The 15,465-nt window shown below is 39.4% G+C and overlaps 1 protein-coding gene across 1 annotated transcript in view; it reads right to left on the bottom strand.

The window, feature by feature from the left end:
- The window catches only part of LOC124776279 (long-chain-fatty-acid--CoA ligase 1), a 188,157-nt gene that overhangs the window by 2,962 nt on the left and 169,730 nt on the right, over positions 1-15,465 (bottom strand). Inside the window, exons 9-11 of the mRNA XM_047251182.1 lie at positions 14,584-14,862; positions 14,351-14,494; positions 2,807-2,980 (exon numbers count right to left, since the gene is read on the bottom strand). Of these exons, the coding sequence (XP_047107138.1) occupies positions 2,807-2,980; positions 14,351-14,494; positions 14,584-14,862 (597 nt within the window). The remainder of the gene's footprint in view (positions 1-2,806; positions 2,981-14,350; positions 14,495-14,583; positions 14,863-15,465) is intronic.

Genomic DNA, 15,465 nt, shown 5'->3' with positions numbered 1-15,465 from the left:
TAATATTACAAATATCTCACATAAGCCTTGGATGAAAAATGGACCCCAAAATATGATGACCTTGCAATGGAAATCAAACATGAGAGTCGGAACATGGAATGTACAGAGTATATTTAAAACAGTATCCTTCTGAAGACTCAGCAAACAACTAGACATAAGTACACAATATTCAACTGTGGAAAAGAAAATGGTTATCACAAATTTGGAACGGCCTTCTGTGTACTAAATGATGTTCTCCCCACAGTAATAAGGTTTGAAGCCATTGATGAAAGACTATGCTACCTTAGAATCGGGTTCAAGTGGTTCAACTTGTCACTAAAAAACTTTCATGCACCAATTAATGACAAAGATGATGTAACGAAGGATAACTTCTATGAAAACTTACCACACCTGTGGAAAAAAAAAACTACCAAAACATGATATCAAGATAGTAAGAGGCGATTTTAACGCAAAAATAGTAAAAGAGGATATTTTTAGACCAACTATTGGAAAAGAAAGTCTGCATGAGGAAAGTAATGATAATGTCATTCGGCTGATAAATTTTGCTGCAACAAATATGATCATTAGCAGTACTACGTTCCCTCATAAAAGAATACAGGAAGAAACATGGTACTCAAGTGATAAGAAAACAGCAAATCAGATTGATTATGTTTTGATATATAGTAAACACAGAAAAACAATTAGTTACGTACAATCCTTCCGAGGAGCTGAAATGGGGTCAGATCATAATCTAGTAATAAGCACAATGAAAATCAAGCTGAAGGAGCACCAAAAGTAAAATTTATACTGGGAAACATGAACAGATGAAGTTTCAAACTGGTTTGATGCCTTAAGTAATATGGAAGAAAGCCTTGAAATGACCAGTGATTAATACTGGAGCAATGTAAAAGAAGCCATCCTCACAGCAGCAAATAATAACCTGCAGAGAGCTACGAAAGGCAGGGAGAAATGGTTCAATGAAGAGTGCGAAGAAGCGAAAACAAGGTTATGAAGCTACAAAAGAAATGGTTGCAAACAAATAAGAATCCTTAAATAGAACTTTATTATCGGCAGGCTCAAATGCAGGCAAACAAAATTAACCAGAAGAAAAAGAAACAATTCCTAAAACAACAGATTGAATCGATTCATGAATATCATCAAAATAACAACATGCGGAAAATCTATGGTACAATCAACAAAATTAGAAAAGGTTTTAATCACAAAACCAAGGTGATGAAGGATTTAAATGATTGAACCAAGAAAAATTTTAGCAACAAGCAAGGAGTATTTTCACAACCTACTGAATTGTTCTGATCCAGATGCACCCGTTACTAGTTCTGGCAACAGTCACAACTGTGAGGAAATTCCAGAACCCACATATGAGGAGGTATTAAGAGTGTTTCAAACGCCTAAAAATGGTGAAGCAACTGGCAGTGACAGCATCCCAAGCGAGATACAAGCACTGCACATACGTTTACTTCATCTTATACAAATAATCTGGGAAACAGAGGACATTACAACAGAGTGGAGAGAATAATTAATAGTCACTATAAATAAAAAAGGAGAAAGGGAAGATCTCAGAAACTATAGAGGAATATCATTAGTCAATACAGGTTATAAGATCTTATCTTGTTTATTGCTATGCTGCTTAAAACCATATGCAGAAAGTTTAATTGGGCATTATCAAAATGGCTTCCGCGAAAACAGATCCACCACTGTCAACACATTTGCAATCAAATCAATAAATGAAAAAGTTTGTGAAGATAAAGAAAAAATACATTATCTGTTCATTGATTTCATGAAAGCTTCTGACTCCATCCATAGACAAAGCTTGTGGAATGTAATGACTGAATTTGGTTTTACTAAATCGATTAAAATCTGACCACTAAAAAAAAAAAAACTGGGTTAAGACAAGGAGACGCTTTGTCCCCCCTTCTCTTCAATATAGCTTTAGAAAGAGTTGTGAGGAAACTGAAACTGGTACCTGCTGGGATCCTCCAAGAAAGGATATGCAGGTGACATATTGCTCATTGGAAACAGTGAAATAGAGATTAGGCAATTATTTGTGGAACTTGCAACAGAAGCATCAAGACTTGGCCTGAAAGTAAATGACGAGAATACAAAATACATGATAGTTCAAAGACGTAGAGATCAGTGGGATAACCAGTCACATCTAATAGTTGGTGAACACAAATTTGAGCATGTTGAACAGTTCAAATTTCTGGGATCAGTGATAGATGAACAATATCAGAGACAGGTAGAAATAAAAGCGAGACTGCAAAATTCTAACCGAGCCTATTATGCAGTACAAAATCTCTTAGAGTCCAAACTGCTGACTAGGAAAACTAAAATAAAGTTATATAATGCAATCATCAGACCAGTTATAATCTATGGGGCAGAAACATGGAGCCTAACGAAAACAGAACACCACCATTTCCAAGTGTTTGAGAATAAAGTTTATAGACAATGAATCACAATGGAAGAGAAGATACAACATAGAAATCCACAAGCTATCACAACAACCAATGATAGTGAACATAATAAATGCTAGAAAACTGCGATGGGCTGGACATCTGATGAGAATGAAAGAAGATCAAATTGTGTTACGGATATTCAGGGAAAATCCATACGGCAAAAGATAAAATGAAATTGATTGCATATGTGAAAGATTGGGAATAAATAACTGGCAAGAGGTAGCACGAGACAGGAGCATCTGGAGGAATCATGTGAGACTGGCACAGGAGCTTTGAGTCCCTTAGAAGCCCAGTACTACTACTACTACTACTACTACTACTACTACTACTTGTACAAGTGGAGAGCTACTTACCTGTTCAAAGGACTTGAGGCCTGCTTCCTTGCCCCATGAGATCATATCATCAAAAATTAGCTTTTTAACTTCTGGGTGGCTGCATAGCACAGAAAAGGTTCCTGGTATTCCATTTTCAAGAGCCCAGCATTTTATAACATCAACATCAGGAACAACAACTGCCACTATGCATGACTGCAAAAATAATAAGACAAATATTAAAAAAAAGTGAAACATGGTATATTTAAAATAACAGACAGTACATAATGTGACACTACACCACAATATCCTCAGTTTCATAATTAGTAGCTGCAGATTAAGAGATTCATTTAAACCGAATGCTACTGAATACATCCCCTACTTTACGAAGTGTAGTCAGAACTGCCATGGGCTTCATCAGACAGACATCTTTTACCTGATATGCCATGATCATATTTTATGGTTTTTGATTACCTGCATATCAGTGATTTTGAAGTTGCAGTCTAAGACTGCCTCAGTAAAGGCAACCGAATGGAAGTGGAAACCTACATTTTAATTTAAACCACCATAGATTGTAATAGCTAATGTCTAGGTTACATGCTACTATACTAAAATTTGTTACTGGTTTCAGATTTGTAGTCAACATCTGATTTAATGATTACAGAAGCAACACATAGGCTTGTAGATAGTAAGTACATGTATTAACTATGTGCCTGTGTTGTTGCTGTAATAGTTAGATCTGATGATGCTGGGAAATCTGAAACATGTAATCAATTTCAATAAAATAGCGAGTGAACAGGCTATTGACTTTTATAATCTACTCCAATACAAAGCTCCCAGATCTCCTCCTCAGGTCCAAAATTAGTGAATATCAAACTAATTAATATAACTACCTTAGAACATCAGTTACATCACAAGCATTCAGTACAGGAAGTTTTTAGTGCCAGAAACAATCTTCTTCTTCTTGGAAATGCAGTTCAATTAAGCAATTATAAACAGAAACTTCTCATCATTCCTGTGAGTGACACTATTTTAAATTTTAATCTATTTATTTAAGCTTGAATCTGATCCTCAGTCAACAACAATATTTTTTAAAATGTCTTTTGACTCCAAAATGACGATACAGATCATCATCATCGTTTTTGTTGTTGTTGTTGTTGTTGTTACTACTACTATAGTTTGAGACAGATCTGTCGCCATCTGATAGCTTGCTTTCTTTTTTTCTGAATTTCACACTGGCCATTTGTTAGCCACGTTGAATTGTAAGGAGAAATGGTGTTCATCTTGTTCACTTACAAAATAAGCACATAACCAGTTAACTACATTTCCTTAAATTAATGAGTTGTCATCAAAACAAGCCATTAATTTTCAGACAGTGAAAAATTTCAAGCTTTCGCAACCCAAGGTTACTTCATCAGGAAAGAGGGAAAGACGAAAGGATGTGGGTTTTAAGGGAGAGGGTAAGGAGTCATTCCAATCCTGGGAGCGGGAAGACTTATCTTAGGGGGAAAAAAGAACAGGTATATACTTGCACACACACACACACACACACACACACACACATCCATCCGCACATATACAGACACAGACACAGGCAGACATACGTAAATGTTCATGAACTTGCTCCGCATCTGGTGTCTCTCAGTCACATTTGAAGATGTCTAAAATGTATCAGAACTGGTCAAGAATGTGAAGCCCATACCTTTCCAGGAATGAAGTACTACCAATCACTACATGGATGCCAAACAGAAAACTGAATGAACAGGGAATCTGCTGCTTTCGAGTTAATCCTCAAAACTCAGCCAAATGAAGATACTTTCCTGTATGCATTTTTGTTACCACAGTTACATGCATACTTTGGAAAGGAGAAACAAAGCACAATGAGGAAATGGAAGGATAGGTTTTACAGTATTGTTCCAGTGTTTGGAAATATTATCAGGTGTACACAACAACAGACATCAAACAAATTCAAGGACAAGTTCCTAGTATTGTAACATGACAATATTGCTCTTATGAAAGTGTTGCAGAAATGACCCAGGAACGTTAATGGGAGTTATTGGAAGAAAGATGAAGTTCTTCTGAAACTCTTAGTGTGTAAGTTCAGAGAACCAGTTTCAACTGAGTGATCATTCTATTGTCACCATCTATACTTCATATACAAATCATCTGCATAAGATAAAAGAGATTAGGGCATGTACAGAGTCACAGAGAAAGTCATTTTTTTTTTCTCGCACTATGTATGAATGAAATTGGACAGAGAATTTCTATTATTTGTACAAGGTACCCTCCAGTATGAATGGTACAGTTGCTTATTGAGTGTATATGGAGATGAAGGACAGAGAAAGGCTCATACTGTAACCTGGTTGATGGAAAAGGTAGCATGAATTACACAAGTGCTACAAATGAACACTGAGAAACTGAGGAGTAAGCGAAGGCCAGAAGACAGAAGTGTCAAGAATTGAAAATATCCAGAGATACAAAGAGCAAGCTATGAATGAAGAAAACAGCAACCTGACATTACAATAACTTTTAAACAAAAGTCTACGGGATGTAATGAAAATATGAACTGAAGTTAAGATTAAATCTTTATTTACATAAGCTTGATTCATAATGTTGCATTCTCATCTCTCAGGTTTTGTGCAGACTGTTGTATCCAGGTCAGAATTAAATACAGATACATTAAATCCTTCAAAATTCACTGACACTCCACTCCACAAGGGCCTAGGATTTGGCTGCTCAGCCCCTACTTCTGGCCAGTCTATGGAGTAGAAATCACAACTCCTTACCTCAAGTATAGCTCTTGGCAAGCATACAAGGATGTTGCAGAACTCACATCACCATTTGGATATATTGCCGATTGCTATCTACCAGGTTGTCATTCCGGTTGCCATATGGACATCCTTCTTTGGAAACGAGATGCCATAATTTGGATACTCTCAAGCTTATAACAGTTTTCACAATGGAGAACCACTGCAATTGACACTTTTAACTACATCTGTCCATACTAGCTTCTGTTGACAGAATTTGTGTTTAGTAATCTAGCCTCTCATATCCTTTTTTCCTCACATGAAGGAAACGTGTAGCAAAACAGGATGGTTTTTGAGACAGATTTTCTCAACTAGTGTATATGTTATTTATTTCATAATCCTTTGTTCTACAAATTTTTTTTCTCTTACTGGAATGTTTTGACACATTTGACACCACACTGGGAGATTACCTAAACAACTGACGGACTTATCGTATGGAGGATCCTTGCCTCATATTCATAGATAACCTTTCCATTGTAATAGGAGTCAGTGGGGGTTGTCCGTAATGTTGAAAGAGTGCACTGAATTAGAAATGTAAGGCTTCATCTTAAGGTGGATGAAACTGTCTGATTTGTTCAAGTGAAGTCGGTGAATCAAATGTCTGCATTAATGCAGCTGTTCTCCTGGTTTCACAGTTGACTCCCTTTATTATACACTTCAGATGAGCACTGTCTTCCCCTTCCCATTATTCTTTAACACTCTCATATTTATGTGAATCGAACATTTGCAAGAGAGTAACCTTCTTCAAGTTGAGAGTTTCGCAAAATTCTGGTGTTATCGGATATTGTCGAGCTTTTTCTCATTCTAGATTTGCAACTTTGATGGGAAAATAGCTGTCTCTGCTAACAATGCTCCATATCTTAGAAACTTCTCTAACTCTGAAATACTGCTATGCACAGGAAGGTTTTTTCTGTGCATAGAATGGTGGCACTTTTCCAAATATCTAATGTACTCTTAAAAACTATAAGGAACACATTCTCAGAGAGAGAGAGGGAGAGGAAGAGAAGTAGTAGTGTTGGAATTTACAATATGTTTCTGATATGGAGCTCCACATATGCCCAGTGACGGGAGTGTTTTTAGGTATAGTCTCTACAAGAGATTAAACTGAAACATAAAACTATTTTCCTGAACTGAAAAGATGCTCTAGCTCCAGCCACAAAGGTAGGAGCTGCTGCCAATAGAAACAGCAGTTTCTATTTCTACACAGTGATTAGTTTAGTATTTTTCTGACACATTTCTGTGACGAAGTAAATATTATGTGAGTGTTTCCCTGTACAATTTGCAATTTTTTTTCTAATTATGTGCATATTTTTTCTCAATAATTGTGTGAGCTCACTTAATTTCATATAGATAGCCAGAAGCAGTGTAGAAGCTGCACTCTGACTGCATCTAGCAACTGCTGTGTGCTGTTATAATCCTTGTTGTATAGACAAATGTAGTTTCACGGTGGACAGGGACTGAAGCTGTTGTTTATGGACACAGAGGAAAATGGTGACTGTACAATTGGAAGCCATGTTGACCATGGTTGACAGGCTTTGGGCTGCTGCTGTAACCTGGAGTGAAGTTTAAGCACTTGAGGTGAAAGCTGTGGCACCTCTTAAGCCTGTGGCATTGTCTGCAACCCCTGATGTTGTATCACCTTCAGATTCACTTGTTTTTGTAGGTCCACTTTCATCTGACTGCGTATGGCAAACATGGTGAAGTCAGGAGTCTCAGGGTGGAAGGCATAAGTGAGTACTGGCTACACTGCTGACCCCTTTATACTTTGGAAACATAATTGAGGTCTTGTCCATTGCTGAAAGTACATGTGACTCAGCACAGGACATTTTGTCTAATAGGACTGGGGCTGATCTTCATGAAAGGCATGGATAAGTGGATAAGAGAAGAGGATGGATTTGCTGGTCATTGGGAGCTCCAACATAAGGCAGGTGTATCCTCTTAAAGAAATAGAAAGCTTGCCAGGAAGGAAAGCAAGTTTCAGTTCTGTACGATTCCTAGGGGTCTTATAAAAAATTTGGAGGAGGCTGTGTTGACAGTGACTGAGTGCACTGGGCACACCTGGGTGTAAATCATGGCTCCTGTTGGCATGAATGGTGCCTAGCACTTAAGCTCTGAGGCCATCCTCAGTTCCTACAAGCAGCTGGTTGAATTAGTGAAGATAATCAGTGTTACACACCATGCAGAAGCAGAATTAGCATTTTGGAGGATCATTTCCAGAACCAGTTATGGTACACTGGTTTGGAGCAAAGTGAAAGGCTTCAACCAGAGACTTTGACAATTCTGTCATATGCCCAAAATTCATAAATGCCCATGCAGTTATGCATTTTAAAGATTAATTGACAAGCGGCACTTCTAAAAAAAAGTTTAAGCTGATTTTTGTATTGGAAAAGATGTTTTGCAACACTGCTTTTCAGTGACTGGGTAAGAAAGTTGAAAAAGCTTTTTGAGAGTTAGGGGAGAGTTATTAGGAGAAATAAATTGGACTCTAACCATAACTTTTTACATCTTTAATGTGGTCAAGTCTTGGGGTAGTACATAATAAAAAAAGAATACAACACTCAAGTTAAAACTTAATTTTTGAACTAAGTATAGTTTACATTAAGTAGCTAACCAGTAGGTGGAAATCAGACAATATTATGAGAAGGAAAATTGTTACTCACCATACAATGGAGATGGCGAGTTGTAGATAGCCGCAACAAAAAGTCTGTCACAAATAAGCTTTCAGCCAGCAAGGCCTTCTACAAAAATAGACACCACACACACACACACACACACACACACACACACACACACACACGACTGCAGTCTCTGGCAACTGAAGCCACACTGAGCAGCAGCAGCACCAGTGCATAATGGGAGTGGCAAATGGGTTGGGGGGTAAGGAGTAGTCTGGGGCATGGGAGGGGAGGGATAGCATGGTAGGGGTGGGTAGCAGTGCTGCTGGGGAGTGCAAAAGGACAAGATGGAGAGAGGGTAGGGCAGTTATATGCAGTCGGGAGGTTAGGCAGAGGGCAGGGGCGAGGAGGGGTGGGGGCGGGGGTTGTGGAAAACTAGAGAAGTAAGAAGAATGGGTGTGTGGAGGAATGAGGGCTGTGTAGCGCTGAAATGGGGACAGGGAAGGTGCTGGATGGGCGAGGACAATGAGTAACGAAGGTTGAGGCCAGGAGGGTTACGGGAATGTAGGATATATTGCAGGAAAGTTCCCACTTGCACAATTCAGAAAAGTTGGTGTTTGTATATCTCGCGAAGAGACCATGAGGATAAAATCAGAGAGATTAGAGCCCACACAGAAGCATACCAACAATCCTCCTTTCCACGAACAATACGAGACTGGAATAGAAGGGAGAAAGGATAGAGGCACTCAAGGTACTCTCCGCCACACACCGTCAGGTGGCTTACGGAGTATGGATATAGATGTAGATGTAGATCCATGTAGCACAGGCTGTGAAGCAGTCATTGAAATGAAGAATGTCATGTTCCAAATCCACCAGAAACAAACACAAAATAATTTTATGTAAAAAAGTGGATAAAGTGTCACTAGAAGCCTTCCTAAGAGACAATCTCCATTCCTTCTGAACTGACTATGCAAATGTAGACGAGATGTGGCTCAAATTCAAAGATATAGTAGCAACAGCAATTGAGAGATTCATACCTCATAAACTGGTAAGAGATGGAACTGATCCCCCATGGTACACAAAACAGGCCCGAACGCTGTTGCAGAGGCAACAGAAAAAGCATGCGAAGTTCAGGAGAATGTGAAATCCTGAAGATTGGCTAAAATTTACAGACACGCGATATTTGGCACGGACTTCAATGCAAGATGCCTTTAATAGGTTCCACAATGAAACATTGTCTTGAAATTTGGTAGAAAATCCAAAGAAATTCTGGTCGTATGTAAAGTACACAAGCGGCAAGACGCAGTCAATACCTTCGCTGCGCAGTGCCGATGGTACTGTTACTGACGACTGTGCTGCTAAAACGGAGTTATTGAACGCAGTTTTCTGAAATTCCTTCACCAGGGAAGATGAATGGAATATTCCAGAATCTGAAACACGACCAGCTGCTAGCATGAGTTTCTTAGAAGTAGATACCTTAGGGGTTGCGAAGCAACTCAAATCGCTTGATACGGGCAAGTCTTCAGGTCCAGATTGTATACCGATTAGGTTCCTTTCAGATTACGCTGATACAATAGCTCTCTACTTAGCAATCATATACAACCGCTCGGTCACCGATAGATCTGTACCTGCAGATTGGAAAATTGCGCAGGTCGCACTGGTGTTTAAGAAGGGTAGTAGGAGTAATCCATCGAACTACAGACCTACATCATTGACGTCGGTTTGCAGTAGGGTTTTGGAGCATATACTGTATTCAAACATTATGAATCACCTCGAAGGGAACGATCTATTGATACATAATCAGCATGGTTTCAGAAAACATCGTTCTTGTGCAACGCAGCTAGCTCTTTATTCGCACGAAGTAATGGCCGCTATCGACAGGGGATCTCAAGCTGATTACGTATTTCTAGATTTCCGGAAAGCTTTTGACACCGTTCCTCACAAGCGACTTCTAATCAAGCTGCGGGCCCATGGGGTATCGTCTCAGTTGTGCGACTGGATTCGTGATTTCCTGTCAGGAAGCTCGCAGTTCATAGTAATAGACGGCAAATCATCGAGTAAAACTGAAGTGATATCAGGTGTTCCCCAGGGAAGCGTTCTGGGACCTCTGCTCTTCCTGATCTATATAAATGACCTGGGTGACAATCTGAGCAGTTCTCTTAGGTTGTTCGCAGATGATGCTGTAATTTACTGTCTAGTAAGGTCATCCAAAGACCAGTATCAGTTGCAAAGCGATTTAGAAAAGATTGCTGTATGGTGTGGCAGGTGGCAGTTGACGCTAAGTAACGAAAAGTGTGAGGCAATCCACATGAGTTCCAAAAGAAATCCGTTGGAATTCGATTACTTGATAAATAGTACAATTCTCAAGGCTGTCAATTCAACTAAGTACCTGGGTGTTAGCATTACGAACAACTTCAGTTGGAAAGACCACATAGATAATATTGTGGGGAAGGCGAGCCAAAGATTGCGTTTCATTGGCAGGACACTTTGAAGATGCAACAAGTCCACTAAAGAGACAGCTTACACTACACTCGTTCGTCCTCTGTTAGAATATTGCTGCATGGTGTGGGATCCTTACTAGGTGGGATTGACGAAGGACATGGAAAGGGTGCAAAAAAGGCAGCTCATTTTGTATTATCATGTAGTAAGGGAGAGAGTGTGGCAGATATGATTCGCGAGTTGGGATGGAAGTCATTAAAGCAAAGGCGTTTTTCGTCGCGGTGAGATCTATTTACGAAATTTCAGTCACCAACTTTCTCTTCCGAATGCGAAAATATTTTGTTGAGCTCAACCTACATAGGTAGGAATGATCATCAAAATAAAATAAGAGAAATCAGAGCTCGAACAGGAAGGTTTAGGTGTTCGTTTTTCCCCGCGTGCTGTTCGGGAGTGGAATGGTAGGGAGATAGTATGATTGTGGTTCGATGAACCCTCTGCCAAGCACTTAAATGTGAATTGCAGAGTAATCATGTAGATGTAGATGCCCAGCAACAGGTTGGTCCACTTGTTTCTTGGCCACAGTTTGTTGGTGGCCATTCATGCAGACAGACAGCTTGTTGGCTGTCATGCGCACATAGAATGCAGCTCAGTGGTTGCAGTTTAGCTTGTAGATCACATGTCTGGCTTCACAGATAGCTGTGCCTTTGTTGGGCTAGGTGATGTTTGTGACCGGACTGGAGTAGGTGGTAGTGTGAGAATGTATGGGACAGGTCTTGCATCTTAATCTATTACAGGTACATGAACCATGAGGTAAGGGGTTGGGAGCAGGGGTTGTGTAGGAATGGATGAGTATGTTGTGTAGTTTTGGTGGATGGCGGAATACCGCTCTGGGAGGGGTGGGAAGGATAGTGGGCAGGACATTTCTCATTTCAGAGCATGATAAGAGGTAGTCAAAACCATGATGGAGAATGTAATTCATTTGCTGCAGTCCTGAGTGGTACTGAGTTACGAGGGGAATGCTCCTCTGTGGCTGGAAGGTGAGGGCTTGGGAGGTGGTGGGAGACTGGAAAGATAAGGCATGGGAGATTTGTTTTTGTACAAGACTGGGAGGATAATTACGGCCTTTGAAGGCTTCAGTGAGACCCATGGAATATTTTGAGAGGGACAGCTAATCACTATAGATGTGACCACTGTGGGCAGCTAGGCTGTATGTAAGGGACTTCTATGGAATGGGTAGCAGCTGTTGAAGTGGAAGTATTGCTGGTGGTTAGTAGGTGTGATATGGACAGAGGCACTGATGTAGTCACCTTTCAGGTGGAGGTCAACGTCTAGGAAGGTGGCCTGTTGGGTTGAGTAGGAGTTTCTGGGGGAATGTGGAGAGGGTGTCCTCACCCGCAATCCAGATCTCAAAGATGTCACCAATGAATCTGAACCAGGTGAGGGGTTTAGGATTCTGTGTATTTAGGAAGGATTCCTCTAAATGGCTCATGAATAGGTTGGCATAGGATGGTGCCATGCTGGTATCCATAGCTGTACCCCAGATTTGTTTGTAGGTAATGCCCTCAAAAGACATTACAAACTAAGCATGACAGTGAGCAGATGTCAGATTACTTCAGGGGTCAGAATCAAAAATTTATCTCCGAAAATGTTGAATATAAATGTTCATAATTCAAGAGCACTGTAAAATATGCCTCAGACAAATATGTGCTAAGAAAAGTTATGACGGATGGGAAAGACATGCTACGGTTCAGCAACCACATTAGAAAGCTGCTCCAAAACTGAAGAATGCTTCACTGCAGGTTTAAACAGAGTCAAAGTCTCATTGATAACAAAAACTGAATTAAACCAAAACTAGCCTAAAGAGAGCCTTACATGAAACATTCAATGAATTTGAAAGTAAAATTCTAACTACTGATTTGGCAGAAAATACTTAGAAGGTTTGGTCTTATGTTAAATCAGTAAGCCGATTGAAACCAAGTGTCCAGACATTCACTCAGTGACTAAAATGGCATCAAAATAGACGACGAGAGAAGGCCAAAATACTAAAATCTCTTTTTCCAAAATTAATTGATTAAGGAAGATCGTACTGAGGTTGCTCTTCTGATTCAATGCACAAATACAAAAGTGACATATCAAACTAAGTTGCTGTGGGATAGAAAATTAACTAAAATCATTTAAGAGGAAGAAGGTGACTGATGCTGGTAGAATATCTGCACGATTCTATGTAGAGTATGCAAAAGAAATTTTAACTCTACCAGCAGCAATTATTGTAGATAGCTGGAGGAATGAAGTGTTCCAAGTAACAGAATGAATGCACACTCATATTTTCAAAAAAGAATCATCAACGAAATGCACAAAACTACGGGCCTGTATCACAGCTGAGAATTTTGGAACACATATTATACTACATATTATGACCTATCCAGGCACCAAAAATAGCCTGAGCATGTGAAACCTGGCTCACTCAGTTTACAAAATCCAGAACACAGAAAATTCAAGCACCCAGATGAATGCCATGTTCATCTTCAAGAAGGCATTTGATACAGTTTCATATTGCCTACTAATGAATTGAATATGACTGTATGGAATATTAGACTTGCTTTGCAACTGGACTGAACTGAAGAGCTTTTTGCTAATAGAATACAGCACATCAATCTTAAAAGAGACTTATCTTCAGAGGTAAAAGTAACTTCAGGTGTACTCCAAGGAAGTGTTATAGGGCCATTATTGTTCATACTTTTATTTAAATGGCTTGGTAGATAATGTCAAAAACTTCTGGAGAATGTTCTCAGATGCTGCTGTTGTATGTAGAGAAGTTGCAATGCCATAAAATTTTAATGAAATGCAGGACAATCTGTATTGGATTGACGCTTCATGCAGGATCTGGCAGTTAACCCGCAACATAAATATGAGCTATTGCACAAGGTGCCTTATTGTATGATTACACAAGTGTTGCACAATCACTGGAAGCAGACACACCTATTACCTATCTGTGAGTGCGCATACAAAATGACATCAAGTGGAACAACAAAGTACAACTAATAGCAGGAAACACATTTGCCAGGCAGGTCCATTGAAAGAATTGTCAGGAAGTATAGTCCATCCATGAAGAAGATAGCTTACAAAAGCATTGTTCGACCAATATTTTAATACTGCTTGTCAGTAAGGGAAATGGAGGAGATACAAAGATGAGCAGCACATTTCATCAGAAGTTTGTGTAGCAAGGGCAAAATGTTATGAAGATGCTCATCTGACTCCTGTTACAGACTTCACAAGAGAAGCATTACGCATCATAATGTCGTTTACTGTTAAAACTCTGAGGGTGTACATTCCTGAAGGAGCCAACTAAAATTGCTTTCTTATGTGTGTATGTCATGAATAGACCATGAAGGCAAGATTAGGGGTGTTCAGGCTCACATAAGAGATTACCAACGATTGTTGTTCTCATTGACAATTGTTGACTGGCACAGAAGTAGTAACCATAGTACACAAAACAACCTCTCCCACGTATCACAAGGCAGCTTGTAGAGGGTAGATGCGATGATGAATATTTTGTTCATAACTGGTAATAGCAAGGAATAATATGTGATTTAGAAACGTCATCAAGTAAATAGTTGACAGCCACTGATCACAACTTAACATGCTCTATCCTCAACATGCCATCTACATATAATACAGCTCAATACAAATTTACTGATTTATAATTTTGTTTATACAACACTGACCTTTAGAGATTCGCCACAAACAAATACTTGCTGTACATACTGGCTTCGAATGTAAGTATTTTCAATTTTTTCGGGAACTATATATTCTCCCTGTGACAATTTAAATATATGTTTCTTCCTATCAATAATCTTCAGTGTGCCATTCTGAAAACAATTTAGAAAATCTATGATCATCCAGAAAATTTTCATTTGATAATTACAACAAAATTAAAATTATTTTACAGTATACCCACTGGCAGCCATTGTCCAACATCGCCAGTATGGTGCCATCCATCACTGTCAACTGTTTCATTTGTTTTCTCTTCATCCTTGTAGTAGCCTAGAAAAACATTTGTGCCTTTGACACAAACCTCTCCTTGGCCATTTGATGCATAATACTCCATCTCAGGCACATCCACTAATTTGACACAGCAGCAGGCAACTGGAGGCCCTACATGGTCTGGAACGTGATCACCTTGTACAGTCAGAGTTACTGGTGCAGAGCACTCTGTCTGCCCGTAGCCCTCCACTACCTAAGGAACACATGTGATACAACAATAAGATCATAAATTTTCAGTCCATCAGTGAAACAATAACAATGTTTATATTATTGGATTAAAAGAGGGGGGGAAGGAACCAACCACAAGGTCATCAGTCCCTTGTTCTGAATAAAAGTGTGAGAATAAAATAAACAAGACTGACAACACAAAACAGAGTGAAAGGAAAAAGCACAAGAATGATGAAGGACAACAAACATGTAAATGGACAAAAGGAGGACAAGAAAACCACAGAAATGAAAGAAACGGGATGAAGAGAGTAAAACAACAAAGCAGATGACCATGGCTGACAGACCATGAGAATAAAAAGGAGAAGCCAGCCACTCTGCAACACATTAAAACCTCCACCCTAAAAGCACTAGGATGGAGGACAAAGAGTGACAAAGGACATGCACTAAAACTTAGATCAATGATAAAACCCACCCTCATGAATAAAACATAAAACTAATTCAGCCAATGAGGTGTTGTCAGATAAAATTAGTGGCAACGAGTCTGGTAACCCACTGGCAGGTGTCATCTTTCCCACTACCAGAAACCTGGGAAGGGAGTGACCCAAGAGACCCCTTCCTAGCGAGAGGT

This window comes from Schistocerca piceifrons, chromosome 2 (genome assembly GCF_021461385.2).
Source record: "Schistocerca piceifrons isolate TAMUIC-IGC-003096 chromosome 2, iqSchPice1.1, whole genome shotgun sequence".
NCBI lineage: Eukaryota > Metazoa > Arthropoda > Insecta > Orthoptera > Acrididae > Schistocerca > Schistocerca piceifrons.
This window is presented reverse-complemented; position numbering and strand designations above follow the sequence as displayed.